General features: G+C 32.2%; 1 protein-coding gene across 1 annotated transcript in view; it reads left to right on the top strand.

Annotated features, from left to right (window-relative positions):
- Nucleotides 1-6,580: 6,580 nt before the first annotated feature.
- LOC142329224 (lipase 3-like) overlaps nt 6,581-17,279 on the top strand; it is a 34,357-nt gene continuing 23,658 nt past the window's right edge. The window contains exon 1 of the mRNA XM_075373627.1: nt 6,581-6,740. Within this exon, the coding sequence (XP_075229742.1) occupies nt 6,597-6,740 (144 nt within the window). The 5' untranslated portion in view covers nt 6,581-6,596. The remainder of the gene's footprint in view (nt 6,741-17,279) is intronic.

Here is a 17,279-nt window from a genome sequence, read left to right as displayed (position 1 = left end):
TCTCTGTTTATCTTCTAATCCAACCCAATTAAACCAGAAATCTGAATAATTTAATAAATAAAAGCAGTAGAAAGATTTTAGTGGTGATTTTCATGAAAAAATTTGTCACATCGGTTAAGATTTAAGGCAGAATTTCAATATGCACTTAAAGCCAAGAATATAAATGTTTGTTTTCATTATAAATTAGTGCCAAGTTATATTATTTTTTTACAGTAACACCACCTCATATATTTCTCTTTAAAAACACAAATAACTGTACAAATATTATGGTTTTTATATTCAAAACTAAGGTTATAACGAATTAGACGGTAAAAGTTTTAAGACAATCGGCAATAAATTGGATAAAAGTTTTACGAATTAATAAAATTTCACATTAAATATTCAATCCATTTGAAATTTCCAAACAGGTAACGTTTCATGTTACGTTATACCATTTTATTGAACTTTTACATTTCATACGGTTGGTTGTACATACATATATAAATATTAAGCATTAAATGGATTTGGATTTGTTAGAAAATATTTTTTTATGCTTATCGGATAAAATAATGATGATAATTCTTTCTTTTGTGTTTGGTCATAACTAATTGTCTGAATGGTACTCGGTCTTTGTATCTTATAAAATATAAAATTATGTGATATGCATATGTAAAGTTATGCGATTGTATATGATATGGTGTAAACAGCAGTAAGGAACGGTACCTCTTTTACCGGTCAAGTTATTTGTATTCCAATTGGCAAGTTTTATTCACACATTACGATTGGTTAAAAAACAAGGATTATGATTTGTTGGAATTTACTTCCTAATAATTCGTCAGTTCCTTTTACAGTTGTGATTGGTGTGAACTAGTGACATTCGATTGGTCAATCGTTTTCGTACTTGTGATTGGTTTAGAATAATACGTTATTCTGATTGTTTAGTTACTGAAGTAATCTTTGAGGGCTGTGAAACTTAAGTGTAATCTGCGATATGTAAGTATGAATGTGCATTGTCATTGGTTTATTTGTAGAAACTGACAGAAATTACTAGAAAAAGCAGCCCACAAATCTCTTTCAAAAAGAACGGAATACATAGAAACTAAGCACCAAAAGGACAAATATATGAACATGATCTACGGCAATATCAAAAGATTGGACAACTTTATGTACTTAAGAAAATAGGTACAACCCAACGGACTGTACAAAACAGCAATCATAGAACGCGTTAAATTGAAACGAGCATATGAAACTACGCAAAACAGTTACAACAAACGCAGCATATTCTACAAAATCCAAAATCAGACGTTACAACACGGAAGGAATATACGCATCGGATTGCCTAACACTCAAAAAGAAAGGAGAAATACAAGAAATTGAGAAAAGAGAAAGCGAATACTCAGAAAAATATTAGAACCAAGGAAAACAGAAGACGGCACCTGGAAAATACGGACAAACGAGAACCTCTACAAACGCACAGAGGAGACTTTCGCAGATATCATGCGAAAGAGACGCGCAATATTCTGTGGACACCTCAAAAGAATGGACAACGACAGATTGACCAAAAGAATCTTCCTTCGCCTTACTCAGATGATAGCAACGACCAAATGGGCTAAAAAAAGTAAAAGGAACTAGAAGAAATGAAGATTAAAGAAGAAATCAGACAAAATAGAGAGATAAGTGCAGGAAAATAATCGACAGATTTAAGAACTTCAAAGACAAAGATCACAAACCAAGGACAGCCAAGAAGTGGACTGACAAACAGTAGAGGAATCATAATGATAAAGGTCTGGAAAGCAAAGAAGACAAGCTGAACATCAAGCAACGAGTTCCCCGTGATCCAAAGAAGACTGAAACGAATGTGAGTGAATAAATGAATGATTACGTATATATACACAAAAAAGAGTTCGGAAAGGAAGATGATATTTTAATTTGTAATAATATCTCTCGGATAAGGTACACAATTTTGATATAAGGCTAAAATCAAAGAGGAAAAAAACAATTTTAGTTGCACACATGCTCGTAGACTTATTTTAGAACTTTAAATTTAGCGCTACAAGCAAGTATGACAGCTCCTGAACAGAAAGCCTTTTGTGTTTTGTAGTTTTCTAAATGTGACTTTGTAGTTATGTTCAACGTTCGTTCTGTAGAAAGTTTAATTGTGATCCTTCAAGTGACAATAACATTCGTTGATGGCATAATCGGTTTGAAACGACCGGAGATCTGTGTAAAGGGAAGAGTACTGAACGACCGAGGGTGTCTGAAGAAAATATTGAACGTATCAGGGAGTCTTTTCTGCGTAGTCCTAAAAAATCTGTTAGGAAGGCCAGCCGCTAACTAGCAATGCCGATGATATCAATGTGGTATGATTTAAAGAAACGCTTACATATGTGTCCTTACCGTTTACAGCTGTTACAGTCGTTGAAACCTACCGACTACATTGTACGTACATACAGAGCTTATTTGCGCTTGCATCCAAGATACCCGATATGATTATGTGATTTTTTTCCTTTGAGGTTTAATAAAGGATCTTCTGGAGATGTGTCTCCGCTACCCGATTTGAGGCACAGGATTGAAATTACTGTCGCTTCCATTATTCCAGATAAGCTGGTTAAAATATAGAGCTAACTCTCCTACTGGTTGGATGTGTCCCAAGTGACGAAAGATGCTCACATCGAACACTTGAACAGCGCTGAACTCCGTACGGATTCTTAATTCCCACTAAGAATTAACTCATTATTTTATTTGTGATTCATTATTGTAAGTCAAAGTTAAGAGATATTTAATAGGTTTAAATCCCGATATTCTTTTAGGTAGATTTTTGTAATGGGTACCATGTTTCGACTTCGAAAATTTTGTATATCCTGAATGTGTAAATCTATATATTTAACATAATTTATAAATTTTAAATTGTTTTAAATATTTTTTTCTTTTGTAATGATTAATACCATTATTTTATTTATAATTGTGTTTTTTACCATTAAATTACAAAATATGTGTAATTACTATGGTCTTCATGACATTACAAATAAATGAGAAAAGTATACAAAAATTAACTGAAATAAGCGTAATTATACAAAAATTAACTAAAAATAACTCGTAGTAAGCAATAGATTTTTGGTTTGCTTGGCATTTCTCCCGCCACCACCCCATTCGGTCGCCCTAAAGCATAAGACCGAATGTCTGTGCCGCAAACGGCTACTGAGCCTCAAAGCAGTTTAGCGACTAGTATCCTAAGTATCTCCTAGAACTTACCTAACAGCATGAGCGGACTAAGCGCGGTGCCATACACCACCGGCTTACGTGTCCCAACCGCTCACTTGTCATATATTTACTAAAATGGGTAGGCGCACCCTGTCAACTACTAAAAATATATATGATATCCATAATAAAATTTATTTCATCTAGGCAGCAATTCGCTGCCACGCCTAGGTCGCTGAATGCCAGCAAGTACCTGTCCACCATTTTCTAGCGCTTGGAGCCACCATAATTGGCTGGTGGTCAGCCATACTCAGGGTTAGCTTCCCACAGCAATGCGGTGAGTCTTTCCCTTAAGTAAAGTACGAATGCCGGTTGAACAAAGCAACCGCATCTCCCACACGGTCCGACAATGCGACTCTCACCACACTGACTCGCCGTTTGTGAGTGGCCAATTTTTCCCTTGACCTCTAAGTTCCAGGGTGGCTTGATCTCTGGCTCCCCCAAGAGCAGGGCAGTCAAACATCAGGTGTTCATTTGACTGGACCTCCCCGCAGACGCGCAGCTTATCAGATGCCAGGCGGAACCGAAACAGATATTGGTTCAAGTTAGCGTGGTTGGTGAAGCAATAGATAACAGAAAAGATTCCTCTTAAATAAATAGTGTAAAGAAAAAATCAAACAACAACGTTAATAAATTTTTCCTTCATCGCAGATTTCAAGTAAATTTTTTACGTAAATCTTTCTTGTAAATTTTTTTCTTGGTTTCAGTTACACTATAAAATATATCCATAAAATAAACATAATAAAATTTTAAAGCGGAATATGTACTTTTTTAACTGGTTGGTATTATTATTTTAATAACAATATGTTAAATGTTGATAAAATAAAATAGTTTTATTGTTAACGCTCAAAGTTTGTTTTGTTTAGTCTACTGTCTGAAATGGATTTATTTATACGAAAATTGTTTTAAATACATTCTAACCGCCTGTGTGGAGAAGATTGTTATAAAATTAAATGGGTCTTAATTTTATAATTTGAGATTTTTTAAAGATTGTCACGATAAAAAAAATTCATTGACAAAATTCTTTATAAACATTGTACGGATTCACTAAATAATAAAAATAATATACAAAGATTTTTTAAATTTTTCTTTAGATTTCTTAGTCATACGTTAATCAAATTATCATATATTGCATGAGTTTAATTAGGTTAATTTGGATTTCAAAAGATAACATCATATATTGAAATTTCTAATATATTTATAAAATATAAAACAAATTTTCAATCAAATATTTACTATACAAAGTAACGAAATAGTGAATTTTTTGATTATTGAAATACAATTGTAAATTAAGAAAACTTTTTTCTGTCGCTTATATACATTTTACAAATTTACCTCCGTACGGGGGCATGTTTGTAAAAGTAATGGTGGAGTCTTAGGCAATGTCCGGAAGTATGTTAAATTAAGGACGCAAAATTTGAGGACAAACGTGAAAAGAGAAATTTAAAAAACATTGTCAAGTTAAAATAAAGTATGTAAAAAGCGTTTTTGATAAATGAAAAGTAAGTAGTTCTTGATATGACATTTAAAATTATTATTTTTAATCCTTATATAAAATAACTGAAGAAAACTAAAAATGTTCGCTTTTTTGTTATTTAATTTATAACTATAAATATATGAGATAAATCCTTATTTTCTATACAAAAATTAGTTTTCTATCGTTTTTATTTGTGACGAGCTTAAAATGATAGCCACTGATGTTCGATTGCGAAGTAACTCGTTACGATACGAGCCTTGGCGAGTGTCATAAACTTCATAAAAGTGGATAAATGGTATTATAGAGAGTTGTTTACCGTATTTTTCTACGGCTGAGAAAATATTGGCTTTATTCATTTAAATCAATAATATTGTTTACGGATTAGTTATTAATTTTTCAAAAAATACATTTCTGTGGAAATAGGTTATTATTTATAACTTTTGCCTTTTATTTAACACGATCGGTGTTAAAGATACTTCTTCCTCAGAATCCGACATAATAAAAAAGGGTAAATATTGTAGTATAGAAACTTGGTTTCCTATTGGTGTACTTTCAAATTATAAATAGCTACCTCTGCTTGGTATGAAGTAAATCGGATGAAAATGGAAATAAAAGTAAAAAGAAGCTGATATATTAAATAACACACGCTTCTGATCGGTTAGTGGTTCAAAATAACAGGCTTTTGTTTTGATCGGTTGAACATCTATAACATAATGAAAATCTGTCTCATGATCGCTGTTCATTTACAGGTTCCAGTCGTGTAATTCAAAAGTTATAACACAGCCGTAGAAAAACAAATATAAAAAAATTTATTTTTCCGCTCATTTTGCAAATTTAAAAAAAATATTAAAATGAGTAATTCAAAAGTTCTAAAAAAAATTTACTCTATATTAATATTAATGAACAGGTTGAGTGGATGAAAACGAAGAGCTACGGAATTTGCGCACGTAGACGTTTGTCAACAGCGCGCTGATTGCGCATCGGTTTACATTTAAACGTCATTAGAATTGATTTTTACTATAATTTTCTTATTAATTTTTAAAAATTACCATTCACAATTGAAATAGATAGGCTCTTTCTTGTAGAACAGTTGATTGACTCTTATGGCAATAATTGCTGGTCCATAACTAACAAAGTTAGACGAGGATAAAAATGAAAATCAATTAGTTATTACAAACCTAATAAAGAATATACTTAAAATATTTTAAATCGTGTTTCACTCTTACAACAAAATTAGAATAGAAATTAGTACTTTTCTTTATATTTTTTGAAAAGATTTCAGTTACGAAATAAATTTGTATATATTAACAAAAAGTTAATTAAGAAATAAAATATGACTCGAATATTTTTATCGTTATTATAAAACGAGTCATTAAACTTCAAAATAATCGGCAAAGACATAAAGCTACTGCTATTCATAATCTTATATAAGTATTCTTAACGAATCAAATAAATAAATTCAAGGTTACATAATATATACACTTATTTACATGGGCCTATTTTAACTAATAGCACAGTATTTATATACTTTTTGTCACGTACAATAATGGGTGGATGGATTTTAAAACTAGTGTAAGAACGGGCATATCTTTTTTATGTTACAACAATGAAGTCACACAAATGTTTAAATAATCCCCACCACTTAAAATATATTTAAACAGCTAATAAGTAACCTTCAAAACCATTGTTGTACGTAGTTATTTTTCTCGACAGCAGTTAAATTATTAATAATAATATGATTGTGCGAGTCGATATGAATAAATTTAAAAAAATAATGGTTGAAAAACATATTTTTTTTAAATTAAAAATTATATTCATTTTATTAAATGGAAAAAATAGTTTCTGTAATGCAACAGAAACATTTCCGATTGCAACAGTTGATATGAACACTATAGTGAATTCTATTTTAAGTGGAGCTGCTTTTAATGTAAATAATTTATTAGATTTATCTGAAAAATACAGTAAAAGTGCAGAAATAGATGATATCGATTCTGATATTTACGTTTATGGAAAATATTTTAACACGGTCAGTATTTTATTAAATAATTTAAATCATTAATCGTAATCATATATATATATATATACACACACACACACACACTAGCTATAATATTTTGATAATTGATTTACAAGAAATATGAATTAAACTTAAATTACTAAGTTATATGAAGCAACATTCAGAAAAAAGTTCCGGAGGAAGGGTCAAATTTAATTAATGAAATTAGTTTTTAAATTGGAATATTGCTTTTTTAATATTTTATAAAAATATATATTTTTTATTAATACTTCTCTGTAACTCTATGGTAACTAACGATCAGGTCTTGACAAATATAAATGAGAGTAGGGGTATGTTGAAGACAATACAAAAAAGAAAAGCTAACTGGTTATGTCTTAAGACATAACCGTATTCAAAAAATAATAACTGAAGAAAAGACTGCAGGTGTGAGGGGTGATGGCAAGAGGAAGAAGAAGGATAGGAATGTTGGATGATTTTAAAGGAGACAAAAATACTATAATCTAAAAGAAAAAGCTCAGGATAGACCATCATGGAGAATGCTGTTTCTTGTTACGTGTCCATAGAGAGCTTCACTAAAGAAGAAGAAAGACTTTATCATAATTTAAAATAAAGTGAATTATAGTTTCACCGATTAGTTTTAATATTACTGCAGTAAAAATTTGTATTTTTTAAGCAAAACCGAATTCAATCTAAATAAATGGAAATTTTATAATCTGTATATAATTTCTCGATAAATCTTACTTTTTTGGGGGTTATCGATGTTCAAATTATTATAATGTAAGATATAATAACAATGCGTACTTTTAGACTGGCTATGATTGTAATTTTAATTATACTCTAATGAAAAAATATATTATGAAATAAAGAAAAAAATATTTTCTGACAACGGAATTTTCCAGACCGATGTATTTTCTACTGGACCTTTACAGAATACAAATTACAAATGGTTATTATTATTTTCAAACGATTATATGCCATAAATAAACTTTAGGATAAAAACAAATATATTCATGAAAGTTTTCACTACTTTTAAAAGCACTATAAATACTATATTTTCTTATAATAAAATAATAAATTCATTTGTTTTTCTTCATATTACTATTTAATGTTAAATATCGTAAAATGATCTCGAAATTTATTCCTTTTCATAACTATTTAAACTACATATTTTATTATATATGTAACATCCTTGAAATGGTTTTTAAAAGCAGAATAAGTAAATAAATTTTGAAAACCTAAAGTTTTTATTTTACAATGATACTTTTTAATCTGAACTTTATAGAAAAATAATTATTACTTTTTCTGTGTTTTTAACTATGTTAACTTTTAATATTTTATTAAAAAATCTGACAACGTTTTTATAGGAAAGTCCTACGACTGTGGGTTGTTTCTGATGTACGTCTTACATACACATACACACACAACTTATTTAAAATATTTATCATTTTATTTAAACATTATATTTTTTCGTTTATTTATTTAATGATTCTAATTAAAGCGCGCGCACATACCGTATTTAATTCGCACAGATATGGCGGTACTAGCGGCGACGGTCGATACTAACTAAACTAATGTAATTTCACAATTTACAAACAACAAATTTCGTTTGTACGGTCGGCATTCTGGTGTAGCCACGAGATTTAACGCACCAGGTACTTAATCGAACGGGCGATCAAGTACGAGACCCAGCCAGACAGAGTTACTTTTTTAGTATTTAAATGTTATACAATTTAAATACCGATGTTATTTGGTGGTTGGGTTTCAATTAACCACACACCTCAAGAATGGTCGAACTGAGACTGTACAAGACTACACTTCATTTACGCTCATACATATCATCCTCATTCATTCTCTTAAGTATTATCTGAACAGTAATTACCAGAGGCTAAACAGGAAAAAGAAATGTTATTCATTAATTAACTTAATTTTATAATTTGAGATTTTTTAAAGATTGTCACGATAAAAAAAATTCATTGACAAAATTCTTTATAAACATTGTACTGATTCACTAAATAATAAAAATAATACACAAAGATTTTTTAAATTTTTCTTTATATTTCTTTGTCATACTTTAATCAAATTATCATATATTGCATGAGTTTAATTAGGTTAATTTGGATTTCAAAAGATAACATCATATATTGAAATTTCTAATATATTTATAAAATATAAATTATAAAACATTTATATTAATGTTTTATAATTTATAAATTACTGTTTTATATTAAACAGTAATTACAGAGGCTAAACAGGAAAAAGAAATGTTATTAATTAATTTAATTCTATGGCTCACCTGTGACGTCAAAACATATCAGACTGCAACAGCTGTACGTCAGTGCTACCAATATTAAATTAATAAAATAAAATAATATTTAAAGTGTAAAAAATAATTTGGTTGGCATTCCTTTGAAATTTCAAATTTCCCAGTCCAAGAAGACGAGGGAAAAGGAAATTTCCTACACGAAAAAATGGAAATTCCAAGATGGCGAACTGCAAAACCAACGATGATAGGAGGTAGGTACTATTGACGCAGTATGTTCACTTAGTCACTAGAGCATTTTTTGGGGTGAGGGTTCGTTTTACAATTTTTTTTTGCAAATATTGTTATTTTGAATTGTTAAAAAGTGTGCCTAAGAAAAATATGACCTTAATTAGGCGAAATCTTGGGATACAGAGAGTGACCTTGCTCTACAGCCTCACCCTCTGATCTTTTAGTTGAAAATTAAATGACTTCAATGCTCTATACATAGAAGTAATCTGACCAATTTTCGTCAATATCGGTCCAGTAGTTCTGCAGACATAAGGTGATTTTAGAGGTCAACACTGAACACACAATAGTACATTAATTAACATACGAATAATTTCCATCCGGTTTTTTGGGTTCCTTAGGTGTCAAAACGTCAAGATCCGGTGAAAATCGTATATGACCACATTGTACCGATTACAATACTTTCCCTTCTAGAACTACAGCGCTATCTAGACGGGAAAGTAAAAATGTCATGTGTTATTGGCAATATTATTATTAATACTAATAATAATAACACTAATTAGTGTACACTGACGATCTACTGTACAGTACGAAAGCGCTTCAAGAAGAAATATAAGAAAAAAACGTATATTATATACGAGGGTTATTTTTTTTCAAGGTCCGATCGGTCACAAAATTAAAACCACAGTGAAAATAAACAATTTTTTATTTGTAACAAGTACTTACATAGTTACGCTATTTCTTTACATAACCGCCACTCCGATTTAGACATTTGTCGTAGCGTGGTACCAACTTTCCAATACCCTCGTCATAGAACGGAGCCGCCTGTGTTTTCAGCCATGTTTCTACACTGGTCTGCAGTTCGATGTCTGTGCCAAAATGTTGTCCTCCTAGCCATGTGAGCAAAGAGGTGAAAATCGGATGGAGTCAAGTCCGGGCTGAATGGTGGGTGATCTTCCCAACGAAAACGCTGCAGGAGCTTCTTTGTTACAGCTGCAGTGTGCTGCCGAGCATTGTCATGGAGAAAGACAATTCCTGATGACAACAATCCTCTCTGCTTATTCTGAATTGCCCTTCGTAAACGTTGAAGAGTCACGCAGTATGAGGCTGCATTGATGGTCATGCCACATTCCATGAATCCCACCAAGAGAACTCCATTCCGGTCCCAGAACACAGTAGCCATACACTTTCTGTTGGAGAGGGTTCGCTTGAACTTCTTTGGTTTACTGGGAGAATGAGAATGCATCCACTGTTTGGACTGTTCTTTTGTTTCTTCAGTTTCGAAATGGACCCATGTCTCCTCCCCTGTGACAATTTTGTTCAAAAAATCTTCACCTTCATTGTGGTAGCGATGAGAAACGTTAGGGAGGCGTCCTTTCTCATTGTTTTGTGATGGTCGGACAGCATCTTGGAAACCCATCTCGCACACAGTTTGCGGTACTGAAGTCTCTCACTCACAATGGTGTAGAGAGCTGACCTTGAAATTTCAGGAAACTAATCACCCAATACAGAAATTGTGAACCGATGATTTTCTCGAATTGCCTCATCCACTATCTCAACGAGATCATCGGTTGACACTCGCTTCCTTCTCTGACAGCCAGCATCATGAACATTTGTACGTCCTGCTTTAAAGTTCCTCCACCATTGTCGCACTTTGCTCTCACTCATTGAAGTTTCACTGTACACATTACTTATTCGTCTATGAATATCAGCTGTATTACACCCCTCAGCCTGAAGAAATCGGATTACCGCACGCACTTCACACTTGGCGGGAGATGCTATTGTTGTAGACATGTTTACGTGCTAGCTGCGTGTTCAGAACTGAACAAAGTGACGCGGCGTGATTAAAGGCCAAACTAGAGACGCTGCGCAGCAGATATGCGCAAAGGTTCATCCGGTTTTTGCGCGGGTTTTTTTATATTTTTACGTAATATATTTTTGCGATGAATTTAAAATATTTTTTTGTTTTTTGAAACGATGAAAAATACGAATACACAATTATCGCCCGCGATAATAAGCGCTATATAGAAAACAAAGAAAATTAAAAATGTATTATTGCAATTAAAGCTTAATTCCCTTCATTTTTATATCAAATTACTTCTTAGTTTATTTTAGCTTTTTAAGAAAAAATATTTTATTTACAAACAAACTATTTTTAAAAACAATTAAAAATCTACATGAATAATGAGAAAAACTAGTTATTATGGGAATATAATGTATATTTCAATAAAATGTTTTTACTTGTTTATCAAGACAGAAAATTATTGTGGAATAAACTAAGAACATCTTAGGTAATTTTAAGTAAAAATGGAAGGAATTATTAAGCTTTAATTGTAAGGTTTTGGCTTTTAACTTTTTTTCTTGTTTAATCTGTACTAATCTCCTTTTTTTAATTAATTTTTCTTAAATTACTTTATTTTACTTAAAAATTTCTTTTTCTTTACTTTTTTATATTTGTCGTAAAGAAAATGTTTTTCTTTTATTATAGAGCAAATTATTATTTTTTAAATTTATCTGGAGAGGTAGCGGAACTAGTGTACAGAATAAAATAAAACAACCATCAACTTACTGCTACGAGAAATGATGTTCAGTATATAGCCAGTCCCTGTAATAAACAGTAAGAAAGTATCTTGTAGAACTTATCTCCTTATCCACTTCACCGGGTTTGGCATGATGTTGTGCCAATAGTGAAACCACCTCACTCCTATATTAGTCAGTCTGTCCAAAAATGTGTCACCTCTAACTTTTTCGGTTATAGCAATTAAAAAACACGCCTAATAAAATATAATACATAAACAGATATTTTTAATTAAAAAGATATTTTTACCTCTTTATACACATGTCTGTTTGGAAAATACTCTTAACGGTATATAAACACTTTTTCAAAAGATTGATTTCAGACAGGCTCATATGACGTCATTAAAACAATCTGTAAATTAAAAATTAATAAACAATTAACTGAAAAAATATATTTATTATTACAATAACAATAATAGTAATTATACTGATATATATATATATATATATATTTCAAAATAGAATGCATTATTAAGATTCGCCGATGACGGTGTGCTGTTTGCTAAAGATTTAACAGAATTGCAAATGCTTATGAACGATCTTGTTACAGTTTGTAAAGAGGTTAGCCTTCAGAATAGCTTTCCAAAAACAAAGACAATGTATAATTAATGGGCAAAAAATGAAAGAATTACAATGGAGGACAACAAATTGGAACGTGTTGAAGAATTTACCTACTTGGGACAATTCATCAATATGAATAACTAACTACTTCCAGAAGTCCTAAAACTTATAAAACTATGATGGAGGACATTTGGACGTAACTCAACGATGTTTAAGTCCATAATGCCTGTGACTCTGAAGAAAAAAAACAAGTATTTTATCAATGTGTCCTGCCGGTACTTATGACTGTCAAACGTGGACGTTAAACAGTGAAATAAAGAGAAAATTAAGATCACCACAACGAGGATTGAAAAAACTGACTAGACTAGATAGAATGAACAGCAGTCGGTGTTAGATCTATTATAAAATTAACAAATGTGCTGGGAAGGTGTGGGAAGGGCACGTTGCAAGGAAAGAGAATGGCCCTTGTACGGCTTTTGTGCTCGACTGATCTCAGATATCTGACTCGGCCAAGAGGAATACCCGCAGATCGGTTGAATAAGAAATCAAAGGGACTGCCGGAATCAACTGAAAGCGGAGGGCTTGAGACAGAGACATGGAAGAGAATGGAGGTGGACTTTGTCAGAGAGGGTGATTAACAAATGTAACCGACAGAGGCTACAACCACAACGGATGATACGGCTTCAAATAATAATAATTAATATTTATTTTATTTATTTATTTTCATAAAATCTTATAATTTATTCACCGTTGAATGAAAAAATTTCGTATATAAATTTTTATCTTATATATTAAAAAAAAAAAAAAAAATGGGCTAAAAATTGATTTCTAGTCCGTGTGAATATTCTACTGGACGGATCTAGCCGATTTATTTTATTTTGTTCGGAATGACCCACAGATCAAGGGTCATCGGATCCCAAACTTCAGTCTCCTCTAAGAATTCTTCAAAAATCCTCATTTATTACTTACTTAATTGAAAACTTTCCGAGGTAATTATTCACAGGATATTAAATCACTTTGAAGGTTTGTCAGTGCTTGATTCATATCTGCGGGCCATCCGAGCAAAATAAAACAAAAAATCAGCCCGATCCGTTCAATAGAAAGTCTGGACTAACTAGAAATAGGTTTTAGCACGCATTTTACCTGTAGTAAAAGTAAAAAAACAAGGAGGTTGGTGGTGAGACGTGTTACAAATGTAATAATAGGTTTTTGGCCTATTCATTTAAATCTATAACGTAACATTGTAACAACAACGCTGCGGAGCAGCAAGGGGATCACTAGTAAATATTAAAATCATCTTATTATGCGTGAATCATTTGTACCGAAAAGAAATTTCGACAAATAAGATTTGAAGCATAGGAAAAAATTGGGCCACTATTTTGGTAATATTAATTTTCTTTACAAAAAAAAATTTTATATATAATAATTTTTTCCAAGTTTTAGTCGCATATAACTAATTAAGACCAATACAAAATTTTCGTCAATAAAATTCGGTTTTTGTCTTGTTATGAATAACTTCATTCACTTAATTATTAATAACGTCGTCGCAGATCAGCTGTATAGCAGCTGTAGCAATTTGTATACAGCTATATGCTGTATAGCAGCATGTTGTACAGTGAATGAATGGATAACCTTTGCTAAAAACAAAAATCTGAACAAAGCGGAGGGAATTATAGATACGGCCGGAAGGGGCGTTTGGCGTCTGTTGCTTAAGGATGTCGACGCCCTTACCTCCGAGGAGGAACTTATGTGTGATATACAGAAGGCTGTGGAGGAATCAGTCACATTTGATATCCTCTCCTACGGTCTCGTTTGGGGATACAAAAGTGGCGACGATGGTGGTTCCTCCGCTGCTGGCCAACCAACTGCTGGACGGCCGCATCCGCTTTGGGTGGATGCCGAGTTCTGAGAAGGTCTGCGGAGGAATGTTGTTGTCGGTGCTGGGAGATTGAGCACCGGGCTGGGTCCTGCAGCGGTTCCGATAAACGAAGTAATTGTTTCAACAGTGGAGTTGCGGGACATTTTCGAGCGGATTGTCCGACAGAGGCCAAGTATTCCCTGTGTAATGTTTGGGGCCACTCTTTGGGGGGGACGTGGCTGCAGGGCCTGCACCGGCAAATGAGACCCGTCGCCTGTGCCTTGGAGAAGACCTGCGTTGGGGCAGCTCCGTCCAGGAGGAGTGGGCCGCTTAGCTCTCCCACACGATTGGGCGGGGTCATCGCCTCCTGGGAATTTCTTGGAACTTCGTATTGGGGGATAAATTAAGACCGTAGTCCCGGAGGGGAAACCCTTTGGGTCTCCTCACTTGAGGCGTGGCGCATAATTTAAAGATCGACTCCCTGCTACCTGGGGGGAACTATGGTTCTCGACGAGCTAGCTTGAGGCGGCCCTGGAGCTGTGTTTATGTTTAGCTGCGTGTTCGGCTGCAGGGGGGGGATAAAAATGTCGACCTAAAAAAAAAAAAAAACAATCTATGTTTTAATTTTATTTATTTTTTTTTTGATGTGGAAAGGGGGTAATGACCACAGCAGTCGATGCCCCATAAACCTCAACAAAAAGCTACCTATTATTCCAAAAACAGTCAAAATATCCTCCTCTATCAAACCAGACAACGGAACTGTTTTTTTTTAAACCCACACGATAAAACAAAAGGCATTATTATATTTCCGTTGCCATTTTTAATAAGTTACCGATCCATGTAAAAAGGAGTTCTCCTCAACTTAATTAAAATAATGGTAAAAGATTTTTTTACAGAAACAAAGTAATTCTATCGATAAGTTTTTAAACAATATGAGTTTTAATGTAATGAATTTTGAACTCTCTCAATCCCGATTAATGTGTACTTGATGGTTTAATTCTTTTCAATTAACGCCTGTCTTTTAATTAATATCTATTTTTTATTTATTTTGTAACTCTGCTACGATCAAATTTTTACCACAGTTACCCTCGAAGCGGTGAAAAGGTACGGAAGTACGGGATGTTATATCTTGATAAAAATTTCCAGAAGGATAAACTTCTTTTTATCTTTTATTGCCTTTTTATAATCGCAATATTTTTCCAAAAGCAAAATACATTTTTTTTTTCAAAAAACACCTCCCTCAAATATAACCAGAAATTAATGTCGGTTTTTATTAATTCATTGTATTTAAAAATTTTAATAAGGTTTAAGGATGTTTAATTCTAATTAAGACAAATCTTGCAAAAGGAATGGGAAGCATAAGGAAATTCATTTATATTTTCAAACTGCGTTAACGTAAGCACTTTAAATTTGATAGGACTATTTCTTTATACCAGACACTGACGTTAATAAATTTTTGAAAAAAATCCGCCCAAGGGGTGAGGTTATAGAAAGGTTAACATAGAAAGGTTATAAGGATACAGGACGTCAAAAAAAAATCTCATTGGGATAAAATATTACCTTATTTATTTATTATTTCGATACTTACGTATTAGCCCGACGACCAATAAATTGCAAACTTTTGGGTTATTTTTAACGTCACCCGATATAACCATTATATTAATTTGTTTTATAAATATAATTTAACCAAACATAGCTTACGCTCACTTCGCTCGCTAACCTTGACTAATTAACACAGTAATGTTTTGAGTATTTAAATAATAAATTCGCCGGCGTCCGTAGCTCGAGTGGTAGCGTCTCGCTTCCACTTGCATTTTCACTCCCTACTTGTAATTCATCTCATCCTCTGAAACAATACCTAACGATGGTCCCGGAGGTTAAAAAAAATAATAAATTCAGCAATTATTGAAATCATTAATTATTTTTAAATAATCAAAACGTTACTGTCAATTAGTCGAGGTTAGCGAGCGTAGGTTAAGTTTGGTTAATTTATATCCATAATTATAAGCAATAATGCTTATATTTTTAATATGTATAACATTTATTTATTTATTTTTTTTTTTTGTTATTTTATTGGATTTTGAAGTATTTTCAAAGTTACGGGATCATTATGGTTATGGTCGACGGGATAATACATAAGTACTATTATTTCTTTGACGTGAATAATATTGGCGAATTATACTTACCGGTGTTCGTTTAAAACGATAAGAATTTAATGGTTTTCTCTTGACGCATTTTACAAGTTTATTTAACTTGTTTCCTTTTATTTTCATTGGTAAAGTGTGTTGTGATTTGTTTCTGCATTTTTTTACAATACATAGACATACACACACACACATATATATACGTATTTTAAACCTTTTTAGTTCAAAGAGTAGAGTAAACCAAGCTCTTTTTTGAGACCATTGTACCTTTGCTCCCTTCTTTGTCGGATGTCTTTTCTTTGTCCTGGGCTGAGGAAAATATGAACGTCTACAAGAGATAAAAACGTAAAAAAAAATGATTTCCATATATTTTTTTATAATTTTCTAAATGCGTGTACTTCATTTGGATGGTCAATGACAAACTTAGAAAAAAAAGGCTCTTAATTCGACAAAAATGTATTTTTTTCATCAAGATATGTAACCATTTGAACACTTCTTTTTAATTATTCTATTAACGAATTTCCTCCAGTATCCATCTTTTAAGTTTTTCCAAATAACTTATACTGAACTACTGGCAAAAACTAAAAGCTGTAAGGCCACACGAACGATTTGAAGTTAATTCCCATTGATCTATCGTCATCGTTTAAGATTGGTTTAATACTGTCATTCCGATTTTAAACTGCTTACGCTAGAAAATTAGAAAAAAAAATACTTGAACGGTAAAAAAAGCCTTAGCGGTAATACATTTTTGAAACAATATAATAACTACTTATAAATCAAATCAAGATTTTAAATTGGACCAAACCCAAATCAGCCGATAAGTTTCATTGAAAATTAATCAGATATTCAGGGCATAATTAAGAGGCATAGAGACTTTTAATTACTCTGAGAATAATCGTTAGAATTCTTTCCTTTTTTGA

Source organism: Lycorma delicatula, chromosome 8 (genome assembly GCF_047948215.1).
Source record: "Lycorma delicatula isolate Av1 chromosome 8, ASM4794821v1, whole genome shotgun sequence".
Taxonomy (NCBI): Eukaryota; Metazoa; Arthropoda; class Insecta; order Hemiptera; family Fulgoridae; genus Lycorma; species Lycorma delicatula.
This window is presented reverse-complemented; position numbering and strand designations above follow the sequence as displayed.